Source organism: Myotis lucifugus, unplaced genomic scaffold (genome assembly GCF_000147115.1).
Source record: "Myotis lucifugus unplaced genomic scaffold, Myoluc2.0 scaffold_37, whole genome shotgun sequence".
NCBI lineage: Eukaryota > Metazoa > Chordata > Mammalia > Chiroptera > Vespertilionidae > Myotis > Myotis lucifugus.
The window spans coordinates 8307788-8330544 of NW_005871085.1; the positions used below are offsets into that span (position 1 = coordinate 8307788).

General features: G+C 41.1%; 1 protein-coding gene across 1 annotated transcript in view; it reads left to right on the plus strand.

The window, feature by feature from the left end:
* TCEANC2 (transcription elongation factor A N-terminal and central domain containing 2) overlaps positions 1–18670 on the plus strand; it is a 35109-nt gene extending 16439 nt beyond the window's left edge. Inside the window, exons 4-5 of the mRNA XM_006087351.3 lie at positions 9766–9959; positions 17628–18670. Coding sequence (XP_006087413.1) covers positions 9766–9959; positions 17628–17816 — 383 coding nt within the window. The 3' untranslated portion in view covers positions 17817–18670. The remainder of the gene's footprint in view (positions 1–9765; positions 9960–17627) is intronic.
* Positions 18671–22757: the final 4087 nt, after the last annotated feature.

A 22757-nucleotide genomic window follows, 5' to 3' on the forward strand; every position in this document is an offset into this window, starting at 1 on the left:
ATTGAGCCCGAAACCTGGGCATGTGCCCTTGACTGGAATTGAACCCAGGACCCTTCAGTCCGCAGGCCGACTCTCTATTCACTGAGCTAAACTGGTTAGGGGGCTACCTAAATTTACAAAGAAGGAAACAGACTCAGAGAGATAAAGTGACTTATCCAGGGCCACATAGTGAGTTAGCACCAGAGATATGAGAGCCCGGTCTCTTGGTGCAATGTTGTTTCTTGGTTGGCAGCAGGCTGCCATTGTGCCCTGGACCCTAGCCATATGTTCCTTTATTTTATTGGACCATCTCCATGGGTTCTGCCATCTGCTCAAACTCACCTCTTTTAAACAGAATTTAGTGCCATTTCTTTTGTGCCTCAAATACAAAGTTTTCTCCTAGTATTCCCATTTTAGTCAGTGTCCCTAGTATTTTGCTCTGACATTAACTCTCCAGGTAGAAATGTCCAGCGGGCAGTTGGAGATGTGGGACTGAAGTTCATATGAGAGATTTAGACTAAAAATACATATTTGGAAGTCATTTGCCTGGAAGCATTTGCTTAAAATCACCTAAGTGCATGAGTTCTCTGAGTAAAAGAAAAGATCAAAGGGCTGAAGGATAGAACTTGGAAGATCCATGGTGGGGAAGTGGGAGGAGGAAGAGGAGCCAGTGAAGAGGCTGAGGGAGTCGAGAGAGAGAGGAAGAGTGCCAGGTCTTTTGTATTGTGACATGAAGGCCAAGGAGGAGAGTGTGTTAAGAGGCAAGGGAAATGAGTGTCCTCACTGTTCTCACTGGGCAAAAGCCTTTGGACTTGGCATTTAATGGGGCCTCTGTGACTGCATACTTTCACTTTAAAGGAGTCTAGTGGGTAAGAAGTATTGAGTAGATGGCTGATGAGGCAGTGGAGTTAGGCCTTGTACTCTCAACCTAGTGAGCAAGCATGCTCCACTTTGCAATGCTGTGTGACTGAATATTCTGGGAAAAGTTTTATGTCAACCATATTTATCTGATTTCAGATAATTTTTCATTTATGATTAACAACAAGAAAACCTATACTTACTAAGTGCTTTCCCAACTATGACCTCATTTGATCCACATACCAATTCTGGAAGGTAAAGGTTGTTATTTTGTCCAGATGGGAGAACTGAGGCTTAGAGAGTTTAAAGTAACTTACCCAGGTCAGAAAACCAAAAAATAAGTGACAAAGCTAAGATAAGATATTCTTATACCATGTCATGCCACTTCCTGAAACCTAAAAATGTACCTTTGTCCATGGCAAGCTTTTACTTGTCCTTCAAGATCCAGATGAAACAATCTATTTGAAGCTAAAAACGTTTGTTGAATGAACAAATGAGTGAGTGAGTAAATGGGTATGTAATTTGACTTATCCAAGGACATGGGATAAGTGGCAAGGACCTTTCAAATAGCCTTCTGGTCTCAAGTTGTGCCATAGATTTCTATTTCGCCAGCAATCTTGAACTACTTATGGACTCCTGTATTCATTTTCTGAGAATAATGCTATAACAAATTACCATAAAATCAGTAGTTTAAAACAACACAGATTTATTATCTTACTAGAGGCCCGATGCACAAAGATTCGTGCAAGAATGGGCCTTCCTTCCCCTGGCTGCCAGCACTGCCTTCGCTCTGGCCGGAGCCGCCTTTCCACCTTCACTCCAGCCAGAGCCGCCTTTCTGCCTTCCCACGCTGCCCAGAGGCCCGGAGCGGCTGGGGCAGGGTGGAACCCCTGCGTCATCGCCATGGCGATGACGCAAGCGTCCCGCCCTGCCCCCCGGCCATTCATCCCCTGTGCATGTGTGCGCTGCCCACAGGCCCACCATCTTTGTCGGGTTAATTTTATACTCACTCCTGATTGGCTTGGGGCGTCGCGAAGGTACTGTCACTTTACATATTTGTCTATTATTAGTGTAGATTATTAGTGTAGATGGTTTTGTGGGTCAGAAGTTCAGTACGATGCTCAATGGTTAAAGCGTCAGCCTGCGCAGTCAAGGGTTGCAGGTTTGGTTCCTAGCCCCCGTCAGAGTGCATGTGGAAGGCAACCATTGATGTGTCTCTCTCACATCAATGTTTTTCTCTTCAGTTCCCGGTCAGGGCACATGCCCAGGTTGCAGGCTCGATCCCCAATGGGGGCTGTGCAGGAGGCAGCCAATCAGTGATCTTTCTCTCTCATTGATGTTTCCATCTCTTTATCCTTCTCCTTTCCTCTCTCTTTAAAAATCAATTTAAAATAAAAAGGAATTTCAGTATGGGTCTCAGTGGGCTAAAATCAAGACTACATTCCACTTGAGAATCTGTTTCCCTGCCTTTTTCAGTTTCTAAAAGCCACCTATATTCCTTAGCTTGTGGTTCCCTTCCTCCATCTCCAGAGCTGGGGGGTCGAATTCTTCTCACACCTCATCTCTCTGACCCACCCTTCTGTCTCTTCACCTTTAAGGAGTGTGATTAAATTGGGCCCACCAATAATCCATCCTATGTCAGGGTCCTTAATTTTAATCACATCTGCAAAAGTCTCTTTCTATGTAAAGTAGCATATTCAGAGATTCTGAGCACTAGGACCTGGCTGTCTTTGGGGTCCATTATTTTGTCTGCCACAAGCCCTCAAGTTATGCCATGCTATTTCAGGTTCTACGATTTTGTTCACTCTACTTCTGTGAGTCATGGTCTCCTTGAGTCATTGGTAAGACTCAGGATAAAACTTTGCCCGTTTCTTGGTATTTGGTGACCCCTTTGCTAGCTTAATTGACTCCTCTGTCCTTTTGGCCCTCCCTGGGGTTCCCCCTTCAGTACTGTCTTAGGACCTGTAACACTTCCATGCATTTGTTCTTTAGGTGTCTTCTCCTGTGCTTAGACCTACCTGGAGCTTCTTGAGTACAGGGCTGCATCTGGTCAACATTCTATCCCAATGTCCAGCACAGGGCCTGATACATACCTAGCATTTGGTAATGTTTGTTAAATGAGTGAAAGACTGCTCCTGCAGGGAATTTGGCTTAATGTGCTGGTAAGCAGAAACCCCCTACCCTTAAACCCAGAGGACTTAACCTAGATCATAAGACCAGCCAGTGGCACTGTTTGCTTTAAAACATAAAAGTTCATGGAGCAAATAATGACTTTTTGCAGATCATTAACTTTCTTGATGTAGCTACTGACCAACTTGTGACCTTGGGGAAAGGTCATGGATACTCATTTTTTTTTCATCTGAATCAGAGGAGGTAGAACTGTATAGTATAGGGTTAAAGCGTGAGTGCTGGAGCCAAATTGCCTACATTTGAAATCTGGTCCTGCCATGTCCTTCACAAGTTACTTAATCCCTTAGTTCCTTAGGTTCTTTACCTATAAAATGGGGAATCACAACGGCACCTACCCCATAGGGTTGTCCCGAGGAGTAAATGAGTTAAGGTATATAAAACATTTAGCACAATGGTTAACTGTCATCATTATTGTTACCACAAAATTCCTTTTGTGATCTAAAATTTATTATTTTTGCCTTGTTTTTTCTAGAAGAGAGTTCCCTCGTGCCCCCCCCCTTCCGCCCCCACTTCTCTTTTCCTGTCCAGACTGCCTTTCCTGCTGTCACTTTTTTTTTTTTTTTTTTTTTGGAGACTCCTTCCTCTTGCTAACAAATCTTATAGCCTTGCCCTTCCTGGGATGGCTTCCTTGGTATTGGTAGAGCCTCCTGGCCAGTCCGGGTGGGGCTCCTGAGAGAGTTATCTGTGGGTGTACTGCCCCCTGCAGGCAAGAAACATGGACTCCACTGCCCTGGCCGGAGAGATGAAGTCTTAAGCATATGGCAACCTCTCAAGTCCTGTGCTCTTCTGATTTGGGAATAACAAGAAGGTGAACATTATCTCAGAGAGCCTTGTTGATCACTCCTTGTGTTCCAGTCCCTAATAACAGGGAAATGCAGAGTGTTAAGGGGTTAAGTGTACAGGCCCTGGAGTCAGGCCGCTTGTATCAAATCCTAGCTTCCACACTTACTAGCTGTGAGACCTGGGGCATGTTATTTTGCTGACCTTCAGTTTTGTATTTGTAAAGAGAGATATACAAATAGTATTTAATTCATTTAGTTATAAAAATTAAATAATTCATATGAAATCTGGAGTAGTAAGCAGAAAGAATTCTTAGCAATGGGTAAGAATTAGGAGCTTTTGATTTCCCCAGTGCCTTTGCGTTCAATTCTTTACAGTATCATTCCATTATTTTGTTTGCAATTGTGTGATTTTTACCAATCAATTGCATCTATATTCAACAATTTGAAAGCTAAATTTAAAATTTTTAATTTAACTTTGAGCTCAGCAAACATATTTATTATTCTGTGCGAGGCACTATTCTGGGAGCTGGGAATATAACTTGAAGTAAGGTATGGCGCCTGCCCCCCAGATGTTTGCAGTTTAGAAGGGAAAGTGAGCATTTAAACATTCTTGGCAGAGGCAACAGTGGGCCAAGGCACAGAAATGTAAGAAGGCCAGACAGCCTGAACCAAAACAAGGATGTGCAAGCTGCTCTCTGTGGCTAGAACTTAGTGCATGGAGATAAAGGGGTAGGAGGGCTGGGTTTGAGCGGAGGGAGAAAAGAGGGTGACCTGGTGAGAGGTAAGGCCAAAGAGTTCAGGTCATTTGGAACTCGAATGCTATACTTAGAAATTAATTTGAGGGCAGTGGAGAGAGCCACTGAAGAGTTTTTGGTAAGGGAATGATATGATCAAATTGTGTTTAAAAAGGTTATTTTTGACATCAGTATAGAGGTTAAATTGGAGAAAGCCAGACTGGGTGTGAACAAAGGTTGGTTAATAAATCATTGCAATAGACCTGTGGAGAGGTGATGAGGACGTGAATCAGGGCAGCAGTGAGGATGAAGAGGGAGCTGAGGAGGAAAAGGGAAAGATACAATAGATGTTAAGGAGCCTAATATGATGGGTGAATGGTGGTGCCATTGTGTGAGGGACTGAGGGGGATAATAATGATTTCCATTTCCATTTTTGAAATGTTGAGTTAGAGGTGCTTGCAAAATAAGCAAGTAGAGATGTCCAAAGGGGACTGGAATTTGGGTCTTGTGCTCAATGAGAGCCTTTGGGCTAGAGATACATATTTGGCAGTCATCTGCTTGCGTATAGTAATTGGACCACAGGAGTGGGTGGGATTACTCAGGGAAGGCAGGTGGAGAAATAAGAGAAGAGCCCAAGGACAACGCCCCAGCTGGGGTTCACAGATAAAGGTTGAGCAAGGCAGCCAGCAGAAGAGATAGAGAAGGAAGAAGAGAACCAGTAACAGGTGGTATCTCAAAGAGCAGTGGGAGAGAATATTTCAGAATGAAGAAAGTAGCAGTGTCAGATGCTATTGAAGGATGAGGTACATGAGGTTGGAGAAGGTCCACTGGTTCGACAAATAGAGGACTCTGAGGGATTTCTGTGTCTTCAGTTCTCATGTATAAAGCTGGATCAATAGTGCCTTTCTTGGAGAGAGAAGAGGGTAAGGTTGGGAACAGATAGACAGAAGGATCTCTGTTCCAAAGCAGCCTGAATGCACCTCTATTACAGCACAGCTCGCACTGTTAGGATTGCTTACAGGTTGAGCCCACCCACAGGATTGTGAGCTGGACTGCATAGGCACACCCAGTCCCACGACTCAGAGGAGACTCACTAATAATTTCATTGTAAATTCTTTTAGACTTTTCCCTCTGCAAATAAACACATATGTGTTTATATGTGTGCACAAAAGTAATTGAAAAAAATATTGGCTCATACTGTGGATGTTCTGAGAACCTGTTTTTTCCACTTAACTGAATAAATTAATCATCTTTCTATGTTACTACATGTTGAGCTATTCTAGTATTCAATAATTGCAAAATATTTATTGTTTGAGTGAACTATAATTTATTTAACAAAGTGAACCTTTAATGATGAGCTTTTAGCTTTTTACTATCACAAACAGTACTGGAATAAATATTTTTGTACACATATCTTCTTTGCACACCTTGGCGCAAGGTGAGTGTAGGTTAAATTCCAGGGACTGGGTCTTTTCCATCTCTGTACCCTCAGCACCAGGCATAAAGTAGGTACTTAGTAAAAGTATTAAAATGCCCTGAATTTAGGTCTTGAGGTCCTCCAGTGTCTTGTTTATCTTTGTATTTTTAGCATCTATAACAGTGACCAACAAAATTTTGCTTGCTAAATGAATAATCTCAAGAATATAGAGAACTCTGCTCAGAAAAGGAAAGCATTGAGTAGTGACCAGCTTTTAAGTGATGTGTGTATTAGAACACCTCACTAAGCATTGCCAGCTAGGAAGCACCTGGAGACATTTACTCCGAGTGTTCTGCATATTTCGCTTCCTCTCCTTGTGAGGAGTGTTGATGTATTCCTTTCCCTGAGCAGTAGAATGGCTAGATGAAATTTCTAGGTAGATAATTGGTTAGAGTGAGAAGTTAAAGACTCTTGTCTTCCCTTCAGAGTTATATTTCTTTTTCACCTGCAGGATGCCCTTCACAGAATCTTAAAAGCAGGAGCATATTCTTGTTCAGCCCTGCATGACTAGTGCCTAGCATACAGAGATGGGCCTTCAGCAAATGTGGAGGGTAAGGGAATCATTAAGTGTTAGGCTATACTAGTGGTCGGCAAACTGCGGCTCACGAGCCACATGCAGCTCTTTGGCCCCTTGAGTGTGGCTCTTCCACAAAATACCACGTGCGGGCGCGCACGTACAGTGCGATTGAAACTTCGTGGTCCATGCGCAGATGTTGGTTTTCGGAAAGGAGATAGATGAAACAAGTATACAAGACGAGTTGAGGATGGGAGAGTTGGAAGGGGTTGACCTCAGCGAACGTACCTCAATCAGATTGAGGACGTTTTTAGCAAAGGCCAGCTTAGGAGTACCCTAATTAAGTTAATAACAATGTACCTACCTATATAGTTTAAGTTTAAAAAATTTGGCTCTCAAAAGAAATTTCAATGGTTGTACTGTTGATATTTGGCTCTGTTGACTAATGAGTTTGCCAACCACTGGGCTATACAGTTGGCATAAGCTGATAAACTTTTCAAATGGTTTTGACTATTTCCCCAAATTTAAATCCGTTTTCTGCTTCCCTTTGTTCAATGATGACTCTTTTTATTTTTTTTTATTTTTTTATTTTTTTTAATCTTTATTGTTCAGATTACATTTGTTCCTCTTTTTTTCCCCCCCATAACTCCCCTCCTCCCAGTTCCTGCCCCACCCTCCGCCCTCACTCCCCACCCACTGTCCTCATCCATAGGTGCACGATTTTTGTCCAGTCTCTTCCCGCATCTCCCATTCCCCTTTCCCCCCCAAGAATAGTCTGTCCATTCCCTTTCTGTGTCCCTGATTCATTATAATCACCAGTTCATTCTGTACAATGATGACTCTTTTTAGTATATATTGAATTCTTGTATATAATGAGGTCTATTTCTGTGCTTCATTTTTTTATTCATTAGGTTTATTTTCTGGTGCTAGTTCATATAATTTTAACTATTGTTGTTTATAATATGTCCTAATCTTCTCTCTCTATATAAGGCTAATATGCAAAGTGTCCCCTTGGGTGTTCGACCGGGAGACCAGGAGTTCAATTGCTCACTATGACGTACGCTGACCACCAGAGGGCGGCGTGGATGAAGGAAGGCCCTGGCCAACAGCTGGAAGGCCCCAATTGGCTCTGATCTCTGGCCAGGCCTAGGGACCCTACCTATGCATGAATTTCGTGCACCAAGCCTCTAATATCTTATAAGACTAAGTGCTGATAATTCCTCTTTTCTAAAATATTTTAGACTTTTACCCATTTATATTTCTATAATAAGTCTATAAATATTGGTTGTCTTCTAATACAAACAGCCTATTGAGATTACATTATATTTACAAATTAGCTTCAATATTGGCATTCTTTTACTAACTTTTCATCATATAATATGGTAGTTTTCCCCTTGTTTTACATATTTTAGTAAAAATATGTTATTTTTCATGTGGGCCTATCTCTCCACAACACTTATTGAACCACTCTTCTGATCCCTAGCTCCTGCCATGGTGCTGTCTGCTAGAGGTACAGAAATGAACAAATCACAGCTCTTAACCTCAAGGAGCTCTCTTTGGTGGACAAGAGAGATAACTGATCTAATGGCAACTAATTATAATTATTGTGATAAACAAAAGCCCAAGGTGCTAAGGAAGCACAGAGGAGGCATACAACCAAGCGTAGGGGTGTTAAAGAAGACTTCCTAGAGAAGGGACTCCTGTACTGAGTCTTAAAGACAGAATGGAAGTTAACCAGATGAAGTGGGAAGAAAGAGTATTCCAGGCAGACAGAATGTTTATTGGAAAATATGTTCAAAAGCAGAGACTTTCAAAATATTGAAGTATTTTAGGAGCTACAAGTAGCTGGAGTATAGATGACAGTAGGATGGTAGCTGGAAATGAAGCTAGAAAGCAGGTGGGAGGGTGGCAGATGATTGAAGGGACTTGTGTGACAAGATATGAATTTGGATATAGAATTGAAAGATTTAAGTAGAGCAGTGAAATGGTCAGGTTTATGTTTTAGAAAAAAATATCCCTAAAAAGAGAAAATAAAGTTAAATAAAGACCTCTCTGGCTTCTGTAGAAGATGGCATTAAGGGGTTCCAAACGTATTGCATTTGGTAGTTTGGACTCAAAAGACTCTTTTAATCTAAAGCAGTCTATGACCTTATTCCCCTTTTTAAGAAATGCCATTTACTATTATAGAAACCAGGTCTGTTGTCCTGTAGAATATGCCACATTCTGAATTTGTCTGTTTCCTCATACTATAACCTATTCCTTTGCCTCTCATATTTTCTATAAACTGGAAGTTAGCATTGAATGATTCATTGGATTCTGGTTCATCTGTTCTCTGGGAGGAGGGGCAAGAATACTTCATAGGTAGGGCTGTGAAGTGCTACCTGTGTCTGATGGTGCCACTCTCAGAGATGCTGATTGATCAGTGGTTCAGGTCATGACAGCTCATTCCTCCATTATAAATTTTCCCATCAACCTTCTATTGAATGAATTGATCTACTGATGATTAGCACCTGAGTGAATTATTTCATCATGGCCTACAATTTTTTTTTAAATTCTGTCAATCTTTTCACATTTATTAGCTGAATAAAGAACATTTCCTCGCCCTAACCAGTTTGGCTCAGTGGATAAAATGTTGGCCCATGGACTGACCGAGAATTTGATTCTGGTCAAGGGCATGTACTTTGGTTGCAGGCTCAATCCCCACTCCGGTCGGGGTATGTGCGGGAGGCAACTAATCAATGTGTCTCTCTCACATCGATGTTTCTCTCTCTCTCACTCTCCCCCTTCCTTGCACTCTCTCTTAAAAAAATCAATGGAAAATATCCTTGGGTGAGGACTAACAACAACAACAAAGAACATTTCTTCAATAGCTAGAGCTATTTGGTTGTTCTGAAATATAATATGTACCAAAAAGATAAGAAAAATGCTTACTTCATTTCTTTTATTGCAATTTTTGGATTAAGGTGTTGGCACCTTAGTTGTTCTGTTGTAAGTATCTTTTGGTCATGTTTCTATTTTATGACTTAATACATTGGCTAGTCCAGTGCTTCTCCCCCAGTGATTATCTTGTAACCCCAGTGTTTGAGAAATGGTCTTCATTTGCACAAGAGCCTTAAAATCCTTAGGGATGTGAATGACTTTCTAAGTGCCATACACACATCAGTCCATCTAGTCCTGTACTTTTCAGAAGACAGAACAACCTTTCCTTTGGTTTTTCTTCTCTTGCTCCAGGTCACACGGTGAATAAGATGCGTCAACACTCAGATTCAGAAGTGGCTTGTCTTGCCAAAGAAGTTTACACTGAGTGGAGAACTTTCATTGAGAAACATGCAGATAGACCTTCTATTGAAGTCCGAAGTGATTCCAAAACCGAGGCACTTAGGAAAAACGCCCAGAAATTACTCTCAGAAGCGTTGGAATTAGAGGTAATGTCTGGTTGGCATGCGATTATTAGGAGCTCTTGGTTAAATGAGCCTCACATTTTCAAAATGAACTTTCATAGTCTTAGTGCTGTGGCTTTATTCTGTTTTTTTCTTTAAGGGTTCTGGATTTGTAATCATTCTGGGAGACAGTGTTGTAGAAAGGAACTAGCAAACCTGAATTAAAACCCTGGCTGTACGTACTAGCTGTGGCATCTTAGGCAAATCCTTTAACATGAGGCTTGATTTTTTTTTAACTGTAAAATGATTATTGTTCCTACCTCCTAAGGTTATTGGAAAGAGTAAATGGACTATTTATACAAAAGAATAGTATAGTGATTACAAGTCACTTAATGAATGTTGGCTCCTTCCATTTATTTTATTTATTTATTTTTATTAAATATATTTTTATTGATTTCAGAGAGGAAGGGAGAGGGAGAGAAAGATAAAAACATTAATGATGAGAGAGAATCATTGATCAGCTGCCTCCTGCACACCCTCCACTGGGGATCGAGCCCACACCCAGGCTTGTGCCCTGACCAGGAATTGAACCTTGACCTCCTGGTTCATAGGTTGACACTCAACCATTGAGCCACATTGACTAGGTGGGCTCCTTCCATTTAAAATTTGTTCTCTTGCCACTGAAGCAAAAATTCTGGGATGGACTCTGTTATGGAATATCAGTGGCAAAAGAAATAGCTGTCTATTGAAAAGATTCTACTCCCCCATTTTTTTGTCCACACTCTAAAGCATATAATCAATTGGCTAGACATAATTCCTATCATCTTCATAGCCAACAGTTCAGGTGACATTAGTGGCATGCTAGAAGGATTTTTGCTCATTAACAATAATATTAATCACCATCATCAAACAAATCTTATATGTCAGTTTATACTCTGGAAAAATCAGACATATAACATTTATATATTTTCTTCTTTTTAGGGTATCCCTATCAAAGTTTCTTTAAGAATAATTTAATATTATTAACAAAGGAAGCAATTCAGAAGTCTGATTTAAATGCTAGATCTGTTACTATATTCTCTGAAAAAAATTTTAACCTTTCTGTCTCAATTATGTATCCACAAAAGAAGGGCAAATGAACTCATGGTATATTATTTACTTTTTAAAATATAGTTATGGATTTTTAAATACACACTTAGAAAATGTGAAAAACATTGAAAGGAAAAATAAGATCACCATTGAACTTACCACCCGGATATAATCTTGTTAGCATTTTGGTGCATTTTCTGTTTGGTAAATTATTATAACTTTTTAAATGAATGCTATAATATGATTATCCCAAATTATTAAGAGCCAATTATATGCCAAATGTTCCATAAGATAGTTTTATTGATTATTTAAACAACATTGCAGAAAATTAACAATGATTTACATTTATGTTGTCTTTTTCATCTTGATCAATATCAGTTAGTGTCATTTTGTATATCCTTTTCTATATATAGTTATTTTTTCATTTTTATAATTTTCAGTGTTATTTGATAGCTCAGCAAATTGCTATGCTGTTAAGTTTGCTTTTCTTTTCCTAAAGGAGGCTTTAATATGAATATTAAGCCCTTGGAAGAGAGAAAAAAATATGAAGGTTGTAAGTCTAAATAAATAACTTTCCAGAATATTGATTAGCCAGCAAGACTTGCTATTTGATATTTTAAATAAAGTTTATTTTTTAAATAAACCAAAATTATTACAGAAACATAGAATGTGGGTATATAATATGTAGTTAATGTGGTGTTAAATTCCAGTTCCCTGTGGTATATTTTTAAGTAAATGATAATAACGAAGCAATGCTTGTAAGGATTAATGAGCAGTTTGCCTACTATATTAAACTCCATAATAATTATCCTTTTAGTTTATCCATTAATTATCCTTTAAATGGCACATCAAGTGGTAAGCACTCAAGTGTTACAAAGCAAAGTTAAAAAAGTGATACATTCGTTAGTGCTTTCCAACATAATTGGAAAAAATATCAGATTAAGCATAGTTGAGTGGTTTTGTTCCCAAAGAGTAAATTTTAAAAATTAAAAAGTACGCATCTTTCTTTCTTCCTTGGCCAAAAAAAAAAAAAAATCAATTTTTTTTTCTTGCATAAATAGTATTTGATAATAGTTTGATCAGTTTGATGTGTCGAAGAATTATAAACATTTTTGCATAAAAGTTAACTCTTAGCACCTATTATCATCTGAAACGTTTCCATATTAAGGTAAATCAGTGACCCATCTAATCCAGTATCTGGTCTTTGACAGTAACCAATGTTGAGTGCATTCAAATCAGACATCCAGTCTCCACAAATGTACTTTATCAGGCAGTAGTAAACCATTGGGTAAGTTACTGGCCCGGCGACTAAAAAGCTTTTACAATTTGATCCTAGCATGTGTTTTTACAGATCTACTCATTACATTTTTTGTAGGAAATAAATGTTTTCATGTTATTTGTTTTTGTTATATTCTTTTGTAGTGAAAGCCACAGATGAGGAATATACACACACAGCCAAATGTATCTCTTTATTACTGTATAGATCTTGCTTTCTAGATTCATAGATTGTTTCCTTGTTCTTGGAATAATGGAATAGATGAATAAAAACTCCATTGTTGAGACCCTGGCTCCATTCCCCTTTACTTTCTCCCTTCCGGATCTTCTTTGTTCTTCCCTACATTTTAGATCTTTCCTCATATGAACATCCCCTGTGGTGTCATTCTCTTACTTCCCCTTCCTCATTATCCACTCTCCTTCCTACCTCATGGCCTGTGATCATTTTCCTATTATGTCATTAAAAAAAATGAACCTGATTCTCAAAGTGAGCCTGTATCATTAAGAGTTATGAAACACTGGCTGGTTGGCCCAGTTGGTTGTCAGATGGTGCTAATGAGATCCAGGTCAGGGGTACGTCCCCATATGGGACTGTTAGTTTTTTCTTTGTTTAATGGCCTCAGACTGCACCTCTGGCTTTGACCAGCTCTTTCATAAATGTATTTAAGTGGTCAAAAAGGAGTGTGGTTAGATAGGTACAAACCCAATCATGCTCTGTGTGCTAAAACTCACACAAAGTTTGCTTCTAGTGGATATTCAATTCAATAGATGTTTAGTACTACTACTGCTAGTGCCAGGGAGAATGCAAACATAAGTGAGTTGCATTCCCTGTCTTAAGAAAGCTTACTGTCTCCTGGTGGAGAGCCTGTAAATGACTAACTAATAGAAGGCAAGATGAAATATATCTGAAATGGGTACAAGCAAATGGTGTAGACCAGTGGTCGGCAAACTGCGGCTCGGCAAACTGCGGCTCTTTGGCCCCTTGAGTGTCTTTGGCCCCTTGAGTGTGGCTCTTCCACAAAATACCAACTTCTGCGCATGGGCCACGAAGTTTCAGTCGCACTATACGTGCGCACCCATACGTGGTATTTTGTGGTATTTTGTGGAAGAGCCACACTCAAGGGGCCAAAGAGCCACATATGGCTCGCGAGCCGCAGTTTGCTGACCACGGGTGTAGACACACAAAGGACAGTATATGAAATCTGATAGGGGAATCTGGGAAGGTTTTATGGAAGAGATGGCAATTGAATTGGCCTTTGCAGGAGGGGTAGAATTTTGCTAACTTGAAAATACATATAAAATAGAAACATTATATTTCATATCTTATTTGCTATGTGTAGGATGTTATTGAAAGAGCAGGAAAGGAGGGAGGATATGTTGGGGGGTAGGGGAGAAGGACATTCATTTAACAAATATTTACTGAGCTCTTACCATATGCTTGTACCTATGCTAGGCATGGGGAATTTAGAAATGGATCCAGCACAGTATCATCCCTAAAAGGGCTTACAGGCTTCTGTGAGAGATAGACAAATAAACAGTTACAGTACAACATGGGAAGTTCTGCATTTAAGGTACACACATAAAAAAGACCTGTTCCCTTGCTTTTAAAGGGCTTACAGATGTGGCAGACATCACTAATTGATTATGGCACCATTTCCCACTGAGGCCAGAATCCTTGATGAAAGAGCTCTAGGTGGTCATGTTTTATTCTAGGTGATCATGTTTTATATCTTCTCCAAGCTATAACCAATTTGTCCAGGATTGGACAACTGAATAACTCACAGGTACAAATAGATAGGGAAGGTAAATCAGATTCTCTGTCTCTGAGACATGTGAACTAGGAAATGCTAAGAAAACAACAGTGGGAGTGTTGGAACAGATGTTGGAGGAGTTTTGAGGAAGCAGGGGTAGAAATGTGTAGAATATGGGGAGCAGTGAGTAAGGCAAATGGAGAGGAGCAAAAACCTATGGGGAGGAGATCAGGAAGGTCATAAGATACAGAGAAGGAATATGGTCCCCAAATGAATCCCTAGGTTTCTTGCAGCGTTCCTATTCCCATTTTTACTGGTGCATCTCACAGCAAAACTCCCTTCTTCTCAAGGTATCAGTGAGACTCTGGTCCTTTAGCTAAGTCCCAAAGGGCTTACCTAAATCACCAGGTTAGGACCCATTGGAAAGGACTCAACGATTTGGATTGGTTTGGATTATCCAAGGGCAGTTTTAAGTTCATTCACTTTGTGCAATTAACTTTTATACAAAAAGGTACATGATGAATTATTATCCTGTATAATTTACATTTTAATATCACTGATGTTTTTCTTCACTTCTTCATTCTGATTGGCCTTCATTTAATAAGAAGGCATGAATGAGAATTGTTACATGCTTGCTCCCCATTCCCATCACATTGCTGGTAGAACACCTATTCCACTACCCAGCGGTTTTCTGTGTATGTGCAGTCGCCTTTCTAGACTGTGATTCCTGGATGGTAGGGGGCAGGTCTTTTCTGCTCAGTCTCCCTAATACCCAGATCAGGCCAGACTCAGAGTAGCAAATCAGTAACTGTTTGCTAAATAAAGTATGTATGAGTATCCAGTTATGCAAATTTCAAGGCACTGTCAGAGTTCTTTTTTTAAATATATACAATAATTCAGTGGAATGGCCATGACCTGTTTTGCAAAAGTATATATACCCTTTTCCCCCAACAACCATTCCCCTAAAAAACACCCACCTTTTTCTTTTTTTTCTTTTTTAAATATATTTTATTGATTTTTTACAGAGAGGAAGGGAGAGAGATAGAGAGTTAGAAACATCGATGAGAGAGAAACATCCATCAGCTGCCTCCTGCACACCCCCTACTGGAGATGTGCCCGCAACCAAGGTACATGCCCTTGACCGGAATCGAACCTGGGACCCTTCAGTCCGCAGGCCGACGCTCTATCCACTGAGCCAAACCGGTTATGGCCCCACCTTTTTCTTAACTGTTTAAGTGACTCTCTAAACAGTGACTAACCATCCTCACACTGGATTGAGGAGCCTCTCTGGCGAATGTTGCTGGACAAATGCTGGCCAGACAACCGGCCACCCTTTCAACCTCCTAAAGTAACCTGCTTCCAGGGCTGCCTCAGGCCAGGGGCTAGTTCGCTGCCCACTCAGGAGGCCATGAAGAGCTCGAGATGTCTGGGTTCTGGAGAGCCATGGAGCCAAGCCACATCCACTCACCCTAGCACAAGCCAGATCAGTCATCAGGACCACAAACTTCCTGGAAGGTCTTGTCTGCTCTACCTCGGCAGATGTCTGGGCCCACATATTCATTCTCTGTCCCTCTTTTTCTCTTTCAGTCCTATTCTGCTCCCTGCCGTCCTTATTTCTTCTAAGTTTCATTTTTCTGTTTGTTTCGGTCTGTCCCTTATAGTAGGGTTTTTTTTTTTATCAAGTATTAGGTGACTCTTTTCTATTTTTGGTACACTTTTTTCTTAAACTTTTCTTTTTAAATAGTGTAAGCCCTGGCCAGTGTGGCTTGGTTGGAGTGTTGTCCCAGACACCAAAAGGTCGTGGGTTCGATTCTTGGGCACATACCCAGGTTGCAAGTTTGCTCCTCAGTCAGAGTGCATATAAGAGGCAACTGACTGATGTTTCTCTTTCATCAATGTCTGTCTGTCTGTCTGTCTCTCTCTTTCTGTGTGTGTGTCTATCACTGTCTTCCTCTTCCCTCCCTTCCTTTCGTTCTGTCTAGAAATCAATGGGAAAAATATCCTTGGGTGAGGATTAACCAAAAAAATAATAAAGGTAAATAAAATATAGCATAAGTACACAAGAGATATATGTACAGATCAGTGAATTTATCACAAAGCACATGCCTATTTTGTGATAGACCCTAGCCAGACCCTACTCATTCTTCAAGTCTCAAGTTAAACAGCATTTCCTTCCAAAGCCAGGCACTGCCCTCCAGGGTTGGGTCCCTTTGCTGTAGCTCTGTGCCCAGCATGTATTCCTGTCCTCTTTCTTAGCACTTGGTGCACTTGTAGTCATGTTCACTACTGCTTCTTACTGGCCTGTGCTCACCATGAAGTCACAGACAGTGCCAGCCTTATTCACTGCTTTTCCCTCTCCCCAAGCACAGAGCCTAGCACATAGTAAGTGCTGAATAAATATTTGAATGAAGGGGGAAAAGCAAGTAAGAGAAAAATTTGTGTCCTGTATTCAAGGAACTCACTGTATTCAAGGAACTCACTATCCAAAAAATGGATAATTGTAGTATATTGTGATAATGACTAAGGGGAACTCGGGACATGTGGCAGCCCAAAGAAGAACTTTCAGTCCTCTGAGCTAGGATTTGCTTTCTTGTATTTTGCTTTTTAGCTAAGTTTTGACATACAAATAAGAATGTATTTCCTAGGGAAAGTGTACCTTGCTGAGGGAACAAGTATCTAGCAGATAGAGGTGTGTGAAAGCAGCTTAGTAGGCTCATGCGGGGCGATGCTCAGGACTGGGGAGGGGATGGGCCTGGAAAGGAAGGTGGGGCTGAGGGGCCCCTTGACCAGCAGCCCAACCTGGCCTGGATCCAGACCGAGTGGACCAAGTCCCAGACCTGTCCTACTTTGATGTCTGCGACCTTAGGAGGACTTGGGCCTGAGCCAAACCACCCTGGAATTGCTACAGGTCCCATCCCCTAAGTCTGCTGTGCTTAGCTGACCCTGCAAGCATCTCCTCAAACTCTACTGGTCACTCAGAATGCTGAGGGGACAGTCAGTGCAGTGAAAGGGCAGAAGCATGAACTTGGAGTCGGGGCTTCAGGTCAGAGTCTCAGCTCTGCCTCTTAGTAGTTGTAAGAACTTGAACCTTTCTTTACCCTTGAACCCATTTCCTCATCTGCAAAATGAGATAATAGGAGTTATGAGCATTCAATGTGAAAAGTGATCTACACACATATTAAGATCCAGATCCAGTGTTTCTGCGATGCAGTAAGGGGTTAAAAGGCACTTTTAAAACAAACCCCCCAAAAAGTATAAACTGTTACACTGATTTATTATCCTTGGTCTTTGTTTCCTGGTTGGTAAAGTACAGGGCCCAGTACCCGTCGCTTAGTTCAGGCCAGTTTCCTGTTATAATGGCAAATATTACCACCCGGCAGGGGTTGTGAATGAGGTCCCTGTCACAAAGCACATGGCCTTGTTCCTTAATTGCCAGGGTGGAATTAATTTGCTCTTCCTGTTTCTCTTGTGACAGGAAGTAGATGTCCTTGAATTTCAGTTGATTAATGGAAGCCTCTGAGCAGAGTGCTTCAGCCTCTCTTGTTTTTAATTCTTATGCGTTGCAAGGCCCTAATTTGATAATTTTGCTGTTTTTTAGATGGATCACCTACTGGTTGAAAATATTGAGCGGGAAACGTTTCATCTCTGCTCCCGCCTCATTAATGGGCCCTACCGGCGGACGGTGAGAGCCCTGGTCTTCACATTAAAGCACCGAGCTGAAATCCGGGCTCAGGTGAAGAACGGCTCGCTGCCAGTCGGCACGTTTGTACAGACCCACAAAAAATGACCTGAGGACGGTTCTAACCCTGGGCTGGGCAGAAAAGAAAATGTGTCCCTTTCTGCCATTCAAAGACTCTTTTGAGTTTGGATGATGGCTGATGCTGGCTGCGCTAAATTTTCCCATGGTGCCATTCCTTCAGACAGAGGCTGCAGGGAGCCCTGGGAGACAGGCTGCAGGAAATGCTTCATTAGCTGTAGTGCGCTGGTGCAGCCTAACAGGACGTGCACAGGCTGTCCCTAGGAAGCGCTGTATGGTTGCCATCACCCAACACAGCAAAGGGTGACGGATTTTGGATTTCGCTGTGAGTATGCCAAGGACACCTCTAAACTTCCCCCACGTCAGGCAGATGAAGTTACTACTTTATTTCGCCACCCTGCAGGTAACTGAAACTCAATTACTGCTGCCGCTCGCACAGTTCCATCCCCCTGAGTTTAGATGGCTCTGGTGCCTCTCAGAACTCCCCTGTCTGTTCTCTTTGCTCTGCCCCAGGGGTGAGCCTGCCCGAGCCAGCCAACTACCCCTTCTTTCCAGAACTCACTTATCTGAATGCGTCAGCTCCCCCTGGAAGACCTTCTGTGTTGGTCTCCGGAGCCCCCATGCTGAGGCTCCTAATGAAGAACTGGCCTGCAGCATCCCCACACTCGGGCTTATTTGAATATGTGACACTCTCATTTTAAGGTTCTGTAGAAGATACATAATGAAATTCCTCTTGAAATGAATTACTGTAGTGAAAAAATTCCATACATATATTTTTAAAATAAAATACCTCTACATAAGCCTATTGGAACAATTATGTAAATGATATTTGCTTTTTTTATAAGTAATAATAAACTGGGGCTTTCCCCCCGCCTAAAAAAAAAGATATGGTTTGTTCATTGAAAAGTGTTTTGGGTTGAGAAAAAGTATAGTTGGTGAAGATGAAAAATTATTGCAAAGAATTTAGAGAGATGGTAAGACCCAAGAAAGGTTTTTTGAGGTTAAGGGAGACTGGAGCATGTATGTAATCTGAAAAGAAGGAGCTAATAAAAAAGGAGAGATTTAAAATACAAAAAAAATAGGGGATGGGTTAAAAAGCAAGGACAGAAAGGAAGGGATTAACATTGCCTGTTTAATCCTCTCATCTGTTGTGTTAGTAGATATTGTTTCAGTTTTTTTATATTTCTTCATTTATTCAGCAATCATTTATTGAGCACCCATTCCACGGAGTACTGTGGATACCTAGCAGGAACTGCAGATGAGACCCTGAGGCTCACCAAGCCAAGGTATCTTGTTCTGTTTCCCACTGCTAGGATGTACTGGAGCTGGAATCATAATTAAGCACCCACCAGGTGCTCAGCACTGTGATAGACATTTTAATAATAATATCCAATTAAAGATCAGAAAAGTGAGCCCCAGAATGGCTTAGTAGCTTACTCAAGGTCACACAGAGAGTGAAAGGCAGAGCTAAGGTTCAAAACCCAGGTCTGTTTGACTGAATCCAGTCTCCCAGGTTCATTTCATTCACTCTCTTATGGTTACATGCAGATGACACTCCAATTTGTATCTTCAGACCATACATGGTCCCTCAGTTTTAGATGCTATCTCCAAGATGTCTCGGGGGCTTCGCAGCTATAACATGTCTTTTCTCACTTGGCAATCCTGGGAGCCCAGGCATTCTTGCTAGAAGGGAGAGTCCTTACCCAATCAGGTCCTAATGGTTTTATTTGTCACATATATTTAGAATCTCTTGCCTCTTCTTCATCTCTAGTACCACTTTAGGGCTTCATCCTCTGTTGCCCACATGGCTACATGGCTTCCTAGCTGGTCTCTTTGCACCCAGTCTTAACCTCTTCAAATTTATCTCCCTATGCTAGAAACAGAGTGGCATATCAGAACTGGAAATCTCACCATGTTACTCCCATCAGAGCATTCACATGCTATTTTCTTCTCTAAAATGCTACTCTCTACCTAATTCCCTATGCTTCCCCTACCATAATATCCTGTGTATTGTTCTATTCATATCCACATGTTCTGTGGTTGTGCTTTCGATTCTGTCTCCCCACTAAAGGTAACACAAACTCATGGACACAACAATATGGTGGTTACCAAAGATGAAGGGAGGGGAGGGGGAAGAGAAAGAAGATAACGGGGTCAAACGCATGGTGATGGGAGCAGACTAGATGTTGGGGGGTAAGCACACAATGCAGTATACAGATGATGTATTACAGAATTGTACAGCTGCAACTTACATAATGTTAGTAACCAATGTTACCCCAATAAATTTCATTGAACTTAAGCTTCATGAAAGCAGAGTCTTTGTTTTGTTCCCTGTTGTATTTCCAGCACCTAGAGCACAGCCTGGCACAAACTAGGTCTCCATAACTATTGAATAGTTGAATGACTACTTGTGGGTGTACAGGAAAGGCATCTAACTAATCAGGTAATACTTCCTGGAAGAAGTGATACTTGTGTGCAGTCCTAAAGGGCAGAAGTAGTTAATTGGGTGGTTGAGGCTTATGCCTGACGGAGAAAGCAAAGTATGGAAAGACTCAGACCTGTGAAATATCTGGAAGGTGATTGGTGTGGCTGGAGTAGAGGAAAGTAGGGTGAAGAGTAGATGGAAATGAGGCTGGAGAGGAAGGCAAGGACCAGGACCAAAAGTGAAGGGTCCTGAACAACAGGTGAAGGCGTATGGACTGATTCTAAGCAGGAACTGGTTAATTTTTGTTAACAGGCTGTGGAAGAAGAAGCTGGAGCCAGGGAGAGAGACGGGGAGGCGGAAGCTTCATTTATAAGCAACCAAAAAGTTCTGCTAATTTAAGGACCCAGAGTAAGTTGAAAACAAATTGCTCTGCGGCTGAGAGGTTTCAGTGGTGATAGTTAGAAAGTAACATGATTGCAGAGATGTGCTTTGGAGACTTGGAAAGTAGACCGTGTTATTTGTGGCTGTTTTCGCCTTGATGCATGCGCAGAATTTCCATGAACACTAATAGAGCTGTTCTGAGTGCTTGCTGAAGGAAAGGAGGCTTGCAGATATCCATCCAAGCTGACCCACCCACTAAGAAGCACTTCTGAGCTCCAGACTGTGAAGAAGGAAAGGTTCAGCTCCTGCAATGGGGTGAAAAAGTTCCTAGGACCTCTGAGTTCCTAGGTCTGTAAATCTGGACATGAATATGTCTCCTAAATGTGTGTGGTTGCTAGAGGAAGTTTGGGAACTTACTGTGAGAGTCCACTTCAGCAGCTTATTGATCCTTTTCTTCTGGTGGTTAAATCGGAGGTCCTGGTCCTTTGGGTAGGGACCGAGTCTCCATTTTCATTCATCCATTCATTCAACAAACTAATGTTGCCTATCTTATGTGAGCCAAGGTCTAGACTGGCACTGGAGAAACGGCAATAGATCTCATTTCTACCCTTGAGGAGCCCTTAGATTAGTGGGGAGACAGACACATAAGTAAATAAATACAGTACAGCATACTAGGTGTTTATTGTAGATATTGATTTAAAATGTTGAGAAAGTGGAGAAAGGAGTGATTAATACCATTCTAAGAAAAGATAAAGTCTTCACTGACAGTTAATGTTTGAACCAAGTCTTGAAGGATAGATAGTTCTTAGCAGAGGGATCAGTATGTGTACAAAAGCCCAGAGGTGTAAAGTGTACGCCTTGTGTCAGTAAAGGCAAATGCTATGGAGTGGTGGAGGCAGAGTTCTTAGACACGGTGGAGAGAAATGGGGCAAAACAATTAGCCAGGGCCTTAGAGGCCTCGTGAAGAAGTTTGGACTTTGGCCTTCAGATAATGGGAGGCTCTGGGAAGTTTTCGAGGAGGTGAGGGAACTAATAAAATGTGCATTTAGAAAGATAAAAATGTTCTTACATAAACAGATACTTTAGAAAAATTTTCAAAATTTAAAACTCCAACAATTTATGGCAAAGGAAAGAGACACTCAAGATTGTGTAAATTAGATAATTCTTTTTTTTTTTTTTTTTTTTGACAAATGAAGTTCAGAGTTGACCAAACAGATATCATTAGAGAGTCCCAGGTTTGAAAAATGGCAGGAAGCTCAGATAATGCATTTACTGTGTTCAGTGGTGAAGGAACAGGCAGCTGGCCTTTTCTCATTTAAGGAATATCAGGTTCTTACACTTGTGCCTGTCAACCTTGGTTTTCTTTTGCTGCAGCCTCAGGCCTCAGAGTCTCATTCTGAGCTTTGTAATGTGTTTTGGATGTGTTTATCACAGCCATATGGGACGAAGGCTCAGTTTGTTACTGCCCATTATTGCTATCAAAGGGAGTCCATCCAGAAAACAAGGCTTTGGGAGCGTTTATTAGTTCAGTGACACTGCTTCGATTTCAAAAGAGCAATGGTTTGATTGGATGACATTGTATTTTCTTTTAAATCAACAAAAATGATATAATTGCTGTCAGGGATAGGCTTACCCATAAGCTAAGGAGGTTAGTTTCAAGATTCAAGAAGACCAGGTTGTCCAATCAAATGCTGCTTTTTCTTCTTGTTAAAATCACTCATTCAGTGCATATTTGAGTTCTTATAGGCCAGATTCAAGGGTCACAGGAACAAATAAGACATAGTCTCTGGCCCCAAGAAGTTCACAGTCTACTGAAGGTGAGTGCCAAGGTCTAGATAAATGATTGGAAAAGGCCAATGATATGAATTATGGGAGTTGAAAGCAAAGGAAATAAGCCAATAAAGATGTTAGAAGATGCCCAACCTCATTAGTAATCAGGGAATGGCAAAGATAAATATCCTTAAAGATCTAAAGGATGCAGCGATAGTAATCACCATTATGACTCTTTAATTCACTGCTCTGGGCCCTACAAAAATAGAAGGATCCTGGAAGATGGCGGTGAATTACAGCAAAATTAACCAAGTGGTAGTTCTAATTGCAGCCACTGTTGTGGCCTCTTTCTTGGAGCACATTAACATGTTCTCAGGTACATGGTATGTAGCCAT